Here is a 12,770-nt window from a genome sequence, read left to right on the forward strand (position 1 = left end):
TTAACTTTTGAATTCAATTTGACAAAAGATTGATCCCGTCTAGCCATGACCTTATCCCACCTTCTAAACTAGAGCAGCTAGTTAATTAATTCGATTCTCAGCCCTCTAAACTGGAACATGCCATCCATGTAGGTCAGCGTAATCTATTTCAAATATAAATACGTTTCAATTCAACTACGGTTATTTAGAAGCATTGCACTTGCATACAACACATATCCTAAACCCAGGGCTATATTTGCAGTGTCTTGAAAGAGATATATATATATATATATATATTGGCTATTATGGTGATTTACAGTGGTGTAAAAATACTATTTATATTTTTGACTACTTTTACTTCACTACATTCCTAAAGAAAATACTCGATACATTTCCCCTGACATCCAAAAGTACTCGTTACATTTGAATGCTTAGCAGGACCGGAAAATGGTCTAATTAACACTTATCAAGAGAACATCACTGGTCATCCTACTGTCTCTGATCTGGGGGACTCACTAAACACATGCTTCATTTTGTAAATCATGTCTGAGTGGCGGAGGTGCCCCTGGCTATCTATAAATGTTTGCTTAATATAAGGAATTTGAAATTTATTTATACTTTTATCTTTTATACTTAAGTATATTTTAGCACTTACTTTTAATTTGGATACTTAAGCTCATTTAAACTCTTAGACTTTTACTCAAGTAGTATTTTACTGGGTGACTTTCACTTTTAATTGAGTCATTTTCTGATAAGGTATCTTTACTTTTACCCAAGTATGACAATTTGGTACTTTTTTCCACCACTGGTGATTTATGAGGCTACAATTGAAATTTAAATTGGCCTATTAGCCGTCATGCAACTATGGCCACACGTTACCTTTTGAACTTTAGGTTTACGTCAGCAAGTTCAGAGCTGGTCCAACATCAACATTGTTGATAGGAAAGGGGAAGTGAAAAGTTTAAAAATAGTTTTGTTTTAAACTGCCACATTGGTTACTTCTTAGATGATTACCTTATTATTTAGGCTTTTAGGTTTGTCATTGTTTTACTACTCTGCATATATACCCCCCCCCCCCCCAACATCAGCTTTCCTCCTCCCCCTTCCCATCATCAGCTCTCCCCTTCCCCCTTCCCATCATGGCTACCTCTATGGACCAGTCCACTCTTCTAGAAGACGAGCTCACCTGTCCCGTGTGCTTGGACCTGTTCCAAGACCCCCACCTGCTGCCCTGCGGCCACAATTTCTGCCTGCTGTGCGTCCGCCGGCTCAAACGCCAAGCGGAGCGAGGCCGCTTCCGTTGCCCCGAGTGCCGAGAGAGCCACCGCTGCTCCACGGTCTCCCAGAAGAACTTTAAGCTCGCCAACATCGCAGACGACTTCCGCTGCAGGGGACGGGTATGTGCTGTCTGGGGGCTGTATTCATGAAGTGTCTCAGTGGAGGAGTACTGATTTAGGATACGTTTAGCCTTTTACATGGACAGGAGGGCCCTGATCCGAGATCAGCACTCCTACACTGAGCTGCTTGATACACACGGTCCGTGGTCACATTATCTGTGGAGCGGTAGCTAAAAGCACCAAAGAAAAGTTTACATTAATTTTAAGGCCTATCACTCTGATGACCTGAGTTTAAGGAGTATTCATATTTTTGTTTTTACCTTTATTTCACTAGGCAAGTCAGTTAAGAACAAATTCTTATTTTCAATGACGGCCTAGGAACGGTGGGTTAACTGCCTGTTCCAGGGCAGAACGACAGATTTGTACCTTGTCAGCTCGGGGGTTTGAACTTGCAACCTTCCGGTTACCAGTCCAACGCTCTAACCACTAGGCTACCGTGCCACCCCTTTACAATAGCCTGCTCTACTACTGATTCATAGCCTATAGGCCCCACCCAACAAACACGCTACCTCTCTTCCTCTTCCTTTCTCTATGATGTCCAGGCAGTATCATCAAGACAACAACAACCAGACGGCAGCCCGACAACAGCTAAGACCCCCGTGTCCGTGCCGTGTGACTACTGCTCTCCAGGGGACACTAGCGAGGCGGGGAAAGGGGAACCTGGGCCTGGAGTGGTGGTAGAGGTAGCGGTCAAGACGTGTCTGAAATGCGAGGTGTCCATGTGTCAGGTAAAGATCTGAGAGGCATCCATAATTTTAGCATCCATAATTCCAAATTCACCCATGGTAAAGCACTGTGGAGCAGAAATATTCCAATATTCTTATTCCGTTATCTAAGCACTCTTTTTTTGCACAGCACCAGTATTCTCAACACATTCAAGTGTTGGATGTGCATAACACTTTTTTTTTTTTTTTAAAGCTTTGTTTTATTTTACATTTTCAATCAGCAGGTAAGTCAAGACAAACATTAACTTTTTCTTCATTTTGTCCATTTCAGGAGCATGTGAAGCCCCACCTGGAGCTGCCTGCGTTTAGGGAGCACCCCCTGACTGAACCCCTGGGGGACCTGAGGAAGAGGAAGTGTCCTGAACACGATGAGATGTACCGCTACTACTGCATGGACGACCGGGTGTGTGTCTGCAACGCCTGTACCATCGAGGGGGGCCACGCGGGACACACCATCAAGACCCTGAAGAACACTATGAAGGATCTGAAGGTAACAGGTCTAAAGTTATAAAACCTCTAAAACAGTGAATAGGTTAATCACTGTGTGTTTAAGTCACGGGCACAACTTTCACAGGGGACAGGGGTGACATGCCCCCACCCCACACATTCTGAAATTGCATTTTTGTCCGAGGCAAATGTGTGTTTTAGGACCATGCGGACGCCTCTGAGTGTGTTGCAGTGTTTATCTGACTGGATACCCCCACTTCTAAAACCAAAATTGCACCCCTGGTTTAGGTTACATATCGGAGGAGTGGTAGAGTTAAGAGGTCTCTGTTTGTTGGTCTACTGGTCAGGAGGGGAATGTACAGGACTAAATGAAGCACTCTAAAAATGAACGACCTTCACTTAGAACACACTCGCACACAATAAGTATGTACTCCCTATCACTTTCGATCAAACAAAAGGTACACACACAAAGAACACACCTCTATACTCTCGACGAGGCCTCCACAGAATGGCAATTGATGAGTCTAGAACACAGGTGAATGTCATTGTCACTGCTGTTGTCTGACATGGTTGAGCGAATGAGAGACAATGAGTGAGTCCCAAATGTCACCCGAAACCTAAATAGTGGGAAGAGAGAGATCCCATAGGGCTCTGGTCAAAAGCAATGCACTAACAGGAATAGGGTGCCATTCGAGACTATGACAAAACATAATGTGATCTCACTGTTTGAATGAATTGTTCAAGCTGCTTCCTGAAGGGACTTGTCTGAACCAATGTGAAAAAGGGAGACATTTCCAGTTGAGTTCACCATTCACTATAGTCTTGTTGTCATAGTGAATGTAATCTCTCTCCCCTCCCTCAAACCCACTCTCTCCCTCTGTTTCTCTCTCTCTCTCCCAAACTCCCTCTCTGTTCTCAGGGCTCTCTGGAGAACCAGCTACAGAAGGTGGACAGGAAGCTGAACAAAGCAGAGAAAAATCTCCAGGAGCAAAAGGAACAAGAACGACTGAACAAGGTGATATTGCTGATCTAGGATGAGGGCAGCCGGTGATTGTCACGCAAATAACTGCCGGTCTCACGGTAATTGACCGTTAATTAACATAAACACATTTCCCATCTCTTGGCTTCCAAGCATAGCCTATAAGCCAATGATGCAGAACTTTGGAACATCTACATAAAAAGTTAATATTGCCTACACCATCACAATAAATCCATTATTTATTTTAGTCTAAAGAAAAATGATATGAAGAAAATGGAGTCTTATTTCAGAAGAACAGAAGAGCATAATCTGAGTTGTCTTTATGTCAGGCTCTGATCTGGCTATAGCTGTGGGCTACACTAGTTCATTTAGCAGATGAGATTTGTTTAGAATTCCGTGGCATTATTTTATAGTGTGAAAAATACAGCTGAATATAGCTGAATAAAATAGGAGTGCGCACATGGTCCCATTCTGTGTTGAGAGGTTAACAAAGAAACCGTTCCTCCTATAAGCTTCATTTAGAGTTATTTATGCAACTTTAGTTGTTCTACAAATGTTTGGCTATATGTTTTGATTTTTAATATATTCTAAGTCGCATCAAAGGCATGAGCTCTTCTTTGTTTATTGCTCGGGCTGTACACACTTAATCAGTCTCTCATTCACAATTTAATGTCCCCTAAAAAAAATGTAATGCCCCCCATGCATTTTTTGGCCGTTGTGCCCTTGTGCTGAATATAATATTTATAATTCCCTTCTCCCGGCTTCATGCTCCAAAGCACTTCACTCACATTGCTCTCTCAGATTATTCAATCCTTATTGGCCAATGCCCGTTACGTGATCGGGTCTTTCTCACAGGCTAGGTGCATATTGAAGACATTAGAATAACTGTCCATGTTTACTTTTTGGCATATGATTCTTGATTTAATCTTGTCTTTACATATACTAAATCATATAAGTGTGAAATTAGTTTTGATTTAGAATGGACCACTATCATGCACCTGTCTCGAAACAGGGGCAGCGGGAAAAAATACATGTCATCAATGCACTTAAATAGCAAATGGAAGACTCTTTTCACGTGGTTCATTTTCATGCCAGCCAGTGTGTTTGATTAGATTTTCGATTACATTTGCATTGATGTCAGAGTGATTAGAAGGACAGGAGAGTGCTGAGTATCAGGCAGTTGGCAAGTTTGGTAGGCTACTAATGACCATCAGCAACAACAGAGTTTGGAGAAGCCTAATTACAGTGACTAATCTGTCACATGAAATTTGACTGCCATCATGACTTGTGACCACCCGTGTGGCGGTAATATGCTCACCGCAACAGACCTATCTAGGATCAGTTTTGCATTTAAGATTGTAATGAACAAGATTATGGACAGGTGTTCGCACCTGATCCTTGATCAGCACTCCTTTCCATAATGTAAGATGTCATGTATTTGTATTGTTTACAGAGCTGTATATATTTTTTTAAATTTGATGTATTAAAAAAAATATATATATATATATATATTTCATCTATTTTCATGTCTGAAGATGAGGAAACTTTTGATCACTGATTAGTTTGTTTTTGGTTAAACACACACCTACCTTTCAACCCTCTCCCACTCTCTGTGCAGAGGTTCCTGGAGGACTCAGACCAAGGGGTCACAGCCTTGGGAGAGGTGTTACAGGTCCACCTGGAGGGCTTCCTCACCTCCCTCAGGGACTGTTCCTGCTCCCACGGGGTCGAGTGTGGCCCCAGCATCCAGCGGAACATAGCCAAGGCGGTCCAGGACCAGTCCCGTCTGCAGGATGTCCACAGTGGCATCCAGACCCTCGCCCAGGAGAACGACCCCTTCCGCTTCCTAGAGGTCAGTGTGCGGATTAATTGATATACATGGACAAATGGATGTGCCTTTAACATTCTTTTTAAAACCATCCTGCTGTGCCTAAGTAGCTTTATTGTTTAACTAATGCTGTTATTCTTCTGATGGGGATTGGAAAAGATGCAGACAATTACATTGATGAAGCCACAATCCCTGCAATCGTAAAGCTGATCTACCCCCCCCCCCCCCAAAAAAAAAAAAAAAAAAATAATAAATGATGTTATTCTTTGCCTCTCTGATTTGCTGTTTAGGCATACAAGTCATCAAGCAAAAAGTAAGTGGGTTGTGTGTATGTCTCCAACTGTCTATGGGTGTTGCGCCATTTGCAGTGTGTTTGTGCGTGTGTGCGTGTGTGCGTGTGTGTGTGTGTGTGTGCTATGTCTATGGGTGACATTTAATTTGTAATGCATGTCTTTCTCTCTCCACCTGTCTATGGGTGATATGCCATTGCTAATGTGAGTGTGTTTGTGTGTGTTTGTCCCAGTTTCTGCAGGCAGTTGAAGAAGCCTCTGTTCCACCCAGAATGCGCTTGCGTGGACTCAGACGGCCTGGCCGAGTCTATGGAGGCTAAACAGGAAGACTTCCTCACTGAAGTACACTCTCACGTCTCTCACCTCATTAACGAGCTCTGTAAGTAACAGACTGGTGTGTGTGTGAAAGGGTAGAGGGAACAACGCTGTCGGACGCTCCTCTTCTCTGTTTCATCAACAAAACCAATAACAAAAGGCGCTGAGGCGAACAGTGGCACAGTTTCACCAAATGTGGATTCTACCTTTAACAGTTTTGTCTTCTACCAGGTCCCGTAGTCCGGGAAGAGGAGGACAGCGGAGGAGAGGAGGAGGATGAAGATGATGACGACAGCAGTGATGGCGATGAGCAAGAAGAAGCTGAGGAGGAGATGCGGAGTGAGGAAGAGGAGGCTGTACATGACCAGAGTGAGTCAGCAGACGAACTTTACATTCCCGAAGGGCAGGAAGACGAGGAGGAAGAAGAAGAGGAGGAGGAGGAAGAAGAAGAGGAGATTCATTCAGACTGATGAAATGACTTCCATTTAAGTCTGATTTTCAGTCAAAAAGTCATGCATTGATGCAGTGGGAGAATGTGTGAAAAGGCTACTTTGGATTTTTCCATAAATTACCAAAATAACTATTTTGGGAAACATTTTAAATATTATACATCAATCTTTAGAAGATGAGCTGTTTGAGTGTATCCCAAATGGCACCCTATTTCTTATACAGGGCACTACTTTCGACCAGGGCCCTATATAGGCAATAGGGTGTCATTTGGAACAGAGACTATTTATTTTTTTGTTCAAGATTATACTGTAATAACTAAACACTTGAAACTGGGCTTCTCATTCTAACCTCATATGTTCTTTTTTTGACTAAAGCACTCTATGTGCCCAACCTCTCTTTTGTAGACCTGGGTTCAAATAGTATTTGATATATTATTATTTTTATTTTTTTCAAATACTTTTCTGCATTTGCTTTGTAATGTAATATAGTTTTGGATCTGTTATATTGCTTCCATTAAGTCAGGCAAGCTTGATCAAGCACTGCTAGAAGTATTTGTAATAATTTCACCTAGTATTTGAACCCAGGTGCGGGCTGTATTATACATCCAGTGAAAGCCACATCTTAAGTCTTTTTTTTGATTCTCAGGAAGATGTATTACAAGGTGTTTATTATTTGATGGCACTTTGATAAATAATTATACATAATATAAATAATTGAAAGGTATTGCACTGACCACTTGCAGAAATGTCCTGCAAGGGATTTTTTTTTAAATCTGAAAAATCTATAATATCTTGGGGGGATTTTCATACTGGTGATTTTGAATGTGGTAAAATTGTCATTCTATCCAGCCAATAAACTCAGCATGAATGTTATTATAATAGCACATTGCATTCATATTTATAATATTTCATTGGCTTCATTCAGACCCCCTATTCTTTTACATTAGACTGTCAAATTGCATTTGGATTGTTAATTATTTTCTTCCTTTCACTTTTATGAATTCTTGAAACTGTAATTATTTCATGTAGGCTTACCTTGGTGTAACGTTTTGATAACAATGTATATCTTTTTTTGGACCAGATTAATTTTATCAATATATTTGGCTCTATTTACTCTCAGATTCGAAAATGCTAATTCACACCGGAGTAGACTTCATGTAAAACAACAAATCCCTGCAAGCTCCTGCACGTCATCTCTAGCTGACACCTTTGCTAACAGGTATTGTGTCAATTTAATACTTGCACAAGACAGTTCACAGAATTGTCCATTAAAGAAATGTAGCCAAATGATCCATTACTACATTTAACTAACATTTGATAGTTAATCCAGAGATTCTTACTTTTGCCTCAAATAGGCTCTTCCAGATCATCATGGCATTTGTAGTTATTTATGATAGCTACATTAGCAGGTAATTAGCGGTTTGTTTATTTCTTTGGGGCGGGGGGGGGGGTGAATACAGAAAATAAACATCACCTTGTTCTAGAGAGATTTACATGGTTATCAAAACATCACACCAGGCTAAGCCTACATGAAACACAGCCCTTGTTTAAGTGTTTCTAAAATCCCCTATGGGAAAAATGAATGGTGGAAATAAGATTGGAGCAATCTCCCTGTTTGACCGCTGGGTATTATGACTCATACTGTGGTAGTCTATTTGTATGATATGTTTGGTATGGTTACATAAGACAGAAGGTTACTTAAAACATCTTAAGGTTCTGACCCTTTTTTTCTCTCAATTTGCTGCATTCGACCATTAAGCCAAAAACAAAAGGAGGGAGGTTGGCCTGGGAGTATGGGTGGGTGTATAAAGTGAATGTTCGAATCACATCACAGACAATTTTAGCAACATTGCAACTACTTAGCATGTTAGCTAACCCTAACTCCTAAATTGAACCCTAAACTTAACCCAGCTAATGCAACAGCTGGAGGCAGGGCTTTCTCCTATAGAGCTCAATTTTTATGGAATGGTCTGCCTACCCATGTGAGAGACACAAAGTCTTTACTGAAGACTCATCTGTTCAGTGGGTCATATGATTGAGTGTAGTCTGGCCCAGGAGTGTGAAGGTGAACGGAAAGGCTCTGGAGCAACGAACCGCCCTTGCTGTCTCTGCATGGCCGGTTCCCCTCTTTCCACTGGGATTCTCTGCCTCTAACCCTATTACAGGGGCTGAGTCACTGGCTTACTGGTGCTCTTTCATGCCATCCCTAGGAGGGGTGCATCACTTGAGTGGGTTAAGTCACTGATGTGATTTTCCTGTCTGAGTTGGTGCCCCCCCCCCTCCTCCCTTGGGTTGTGCCGTGGCGGAGATCTTTGTGGGCTATACTCGGCCTTGTCTCAGGATGGTAAGTTGGTGGTTGAAGATATCCCTCTAGTGGTGTGGCGGCTGTGCTTTGGCAAAGTGGGTGGGGTTATATCCTTCCTGTTTGGCCCTGTCCGGGGGTATCATCGGATTGGGCCACAGTGTCTCCTGACCCCTCCTGTCTCAGCCTCCAGTATTTATGCTGCAGTAGTTTATGTGTCGGGGGGCTAGGGTCAGTTTGTTATATCTGGAGTACTTCTCCTGTCCTATCCGGTGTCCTGTGTGAATTTAAGTATGCTCTCTCTAATTCTCTCTTTCTCTATATATTTCCCGCTCCCGGAGGACCTGAGCCCTAGGACCATGCCTCAGGACTACCTGGCATGATGACTCCTTGCTGTCCCCAGTCCACCTGGCCGTGCTGCTGCTCCAGTTTCAACTGTTCTGCCTGTGAATATTATTATTTGACAATGCTGGTCATTTATGAACATTTGAACATCTTGGCCATGTTCTGTTATAATCTCCACCCGGCACAGCCAGAAGAGGACTGGCCACCCCACATAGCCTGGTTCCTCTCGAAGGTTTCTTCCTAAGTTTTGGCCTTTCTAGGGAGTTTTTCCTAGCCACCGTGCTTCTACACCTGCATTGCTTTCTGTTTGGGGTTTTAGGCTGGGTTTCTGTACAGCACTTTGAGATATCAGCTGATGTACGAAGGGCTATATAAATACATTTGATTTGATTTACTGTTAGCTGCAACTGTTAACCGGTTAAAACAGTGTAGCCTACAGTAATTGTTGCGTTTGTGAAATTATTTTTGATGTGATGTGAAAGTGTAGTGATTTCTGTTTCCAGAACCATACCGCATTCGATCATGGATTCACGTTTAGATCAGGGGTGAAAATCTGATATCAACTTTGGAGGGGACAATTACAGGACATTTTCTCAAAAGCAATTCCTGAGGGACACACCAAAAGTTACGTTGTAATATAGCCTACGTTGTAATATGTTAAATGTATATTGAGGAACCATAATTACTACTACTGGCTAATCAATAGGTACCGCAGTTAACTGAAGGGTTGTCCCAACTTGTTCGAATGTTTAAATTATTATAAGACTACTACTGGATAATAGTTATAGCAGTGTTCCTTATCAGTCCAGCATGTATGACGGTATTTGGATTTACAACCAGCAATTCGAAGAAAGGCCAGTAGCTGGAAATAGTACTGTACACTGTATGGGTGCAGTTTTTGTAAATACAATGAACATGTTGTGATCTCATCTAATAGAATCTCCATTGAGAACCATCACAAAGTTGGCCTTTTAATTTGACCTTTTCTTATATTTATATAGTCATTAAATATGTCTACTACAATATTTTTACAAGAACAAAAACCTCAAAATAAGTAGTTCTAAAAGTGAAAGAACTACTTCAATGAATAACCAAAATAAATCAACCAAAATATCCTTCAAAAATACTTATTTATCGTTCAGTCAGTGTCTCAACTCTTCAAACAACAACTATGGACAAGTATGTCACACAAAGTATGCAATTTTAAATAAAATAACAAAATAAATAATTAGTAAGTGTACTGTCATGTAATAAAAACTGGAAAACTACTAAACAAAATAACAAATATCATACTATACACCAGGGGTTCTCAAACAGGGGTCAGGGGACCCCTAGGGGTCCCTGGTGTAATTTCAAGGGGTCCGTGAAATAAAAAAAGTGTAAAGAACATATTCAGCACCACAAGGTTTCCAGTAACTTTATATATACATAGTACTGAACATAAGAACCAAAAATGTTTGTGGATTTCAATGGATCCAACAAATTGCTGGCAGATATATTCCCTCCAGCCTGTCTTTATGTACATTACAGACAACTACGCTGTTCCGTCTCTTTTCACCCATGCTAGCCTGTAGCCAAGTCTTTAACCTATGGAGTGCACTGAAACTCCTCTAAGCCTCACATGAAGACACTGGCACCACAAACAAAATCCTGATCAGCACCTCAACTTGGTCAAACAACCCCCGCACCTCCACTGGAAGCCTCCTGAGGACCTCCGCTGCCTCTCCACTGCTGCTACAGGGGTATTTGTTGTGAAATAGAGGCAACTGCACTGAAAGATAATCTATGTTCAACTCAGGGTACTGATCTAGAGACTCATCCAACTCCCCCGTGAGAAGTGCTCTTTCCAACTTGTGCAGGACGTTTAGACTGTCCTGGTCAAAACGGCCGAAAACTGAACCTCCATAGCATCCAACACTTTAAAAAAGTATGCCCTATAGTGATCCACGCTTTGCCAGCAAATTATCTTGAGTGTATCTCAATGGATTCAATCAATGTTGTTGTTTTCTCATACAGTGCAAGTTAGCTTTCGTCATTTCTCTTGCACCTAAGAGATGACCGCACACACTCGACTGCAGCCTGCACACCAGAGACAATCCAAGTTTTTTTCTGCAGTGAAATGTTTAGGCATTCAAGTTCTTCAAGAACAGCAGAGGCAAGTGTGAGGCCCAACATACTCTTGCCTTTGCTGAAGTGCTCGAATAAGCCACTGGCAGTTGAAGCTGTCTTGGATGCAGTTTTTGCCATCTCCTCTAGGCTGCTTAGTACCCGTTCATACTGCCCTAGCACAGCTCTAATAGCAGTATTCCACACAGTCCACCTTGTTGGACATAGGGGTTTCATGGTGGTCAGATGTGTATCTTTGGACGTGGCAATTGATTCCAACATGCTCTTAAACTTTCCTGACTGGCAATAGAGGACACCTAACTGATGGACCCAAGAAAGGGAATCCCGGATCAGTGGGGAGGCTGAGCAGACAGCCTGTGTAATCAGATTAACACAGTGTGCTTCACAATGCACATAGAGCGCTAATGGCTGCTGCCTCCTCACAATTGCCTGTGCACCTGTGTATGTTCCTGCCATGTTTGAGGCACTATCGTTACTCTGCCCACGTAAGTCAGACATGGGCAAATTGAGCTTCAACAACACATAATTTGCCCCTTTCGCAATGCCCTCGCCTGTTGTCTCTGACACCTTGTATAGCCCAATAAACTCCTCGTTAGGGACATGGTCATGGTCAACATAATGCAGGCAGACACTCTCCTGTTCAGCACCAGAAACATCTTCAGTACCATCAACAATTACTGAAAATTGTACAATCGGAAGATACCTAATCTCAGCTGCAATGCCTCGAATGACTGTATTGGCCATGATGTACAGAACTTTATTCTGTGCTTTGGGGCCTGTGTACATTGTGGTACGCTCTGTTAACCACTTCAGTACAATGGCATCATCCTCTTCTGCCCTAAGTTTCAAAAGCTGGTATAAATCCCACTGTCATCCATGTGGTATCTAAAGGCTTGTCCCTGTCTTGCTTCATGCCACACCTATTGGAGATGTTCCAGTACATATTATGCATCTTAGGGTAAGCAGAATCCATGTGAATGTGCAAAGCTGGTACGCAGAATCAATATAAGGGTTAACCATTAGACATGCGTAAGCAGAATCCATGTGAATGCGCAAAGCTGGATCAACACAGGCCTAACGATTCTCGGTCATGCCTGGTCTTGTGCAGGCCATTGTACATACACATTAGTTAATCATTTACAAGCACCATAAGACATGTACGTGCATGAAGAGCATGGGTTTGTATTGCTTAAGCACCATTAGACATGCACCTGCATTAGGAGTGTGCATGTCTGTTCATTTCTGTCATTGCTATGGTTACACCACAAATAGAATCTATGCCCTAATGTCTGTGCCAATAAGAATGAGGAAACTAAGGTAAAATGAGTGCAAGTCAAAAAGATAATGGTGGCCAGTACCAGAGGTGATGAATCATTAACATAAAGAGGAAATAATGTGTGTGACGTAAGGATGAGAACTGTATAAAAAGTGTGTGCCGAAGCTGGGAAGACAGTTGATCCATGGACCAGCTCAGCTTGTTACTTTGTAATAAAGTCTATTTGAATTCACAAGTTCCGGTATCTGAGAAATATTATTGAGCAAATATTTCTACAACACACCGAACTAACAATTTTCATCAAGCAACGC

General features: G+C 42.0%; 1 protein-coding gene across 1 annotated transcript; it reads left to right on the top strand.

The window, feature by feature from the left end:
* The first annotated feature begins 1,084 nt into the window (after positions 1-1,084).
* Positions 1,085-7,266, top strand: zgc:92594 (uncharacterized protein LOC436996 homolog). The gene is made up of 8 exons (XM_064931279.1): positions 1,085-1,376; positions 1,919-2,104; positions 2,373-2,591; positions 3,468-3,563; positions 5,146-5,379; positions 5,646-5,668; positions 5,879-6,024; positions 6,192-7,266. Exons 1-8 carry the CDS (start codon positions 1,119-1,121, stop codon positions 6,428-6,430), a joined length of 1,401 nt encoding a protein of 466 aa, XP_064787351.1. The 5' UTR covers positions 1,085-1,118; the 3' UTR covers positions 6,431-7,266.
* Positions 7,267-12,770: the final 5,504 nt, after the last annotated feature.

This window comes from Oncorhynchus masou, chromosome 23, assembly GCF_036934945.1.
Source record: "Oncorhynchus masou masou isolate Uvic2021 chromosome 23, UVic_Omas_1.1, whole genome shotgun sequence".
Lineage (NCBI taxonomy): Eukaryota > Metazoa > Chordata > Actinopteri > Salmoniformes > Salmonidae > Oncorhynchus > Oncorhynchus masou.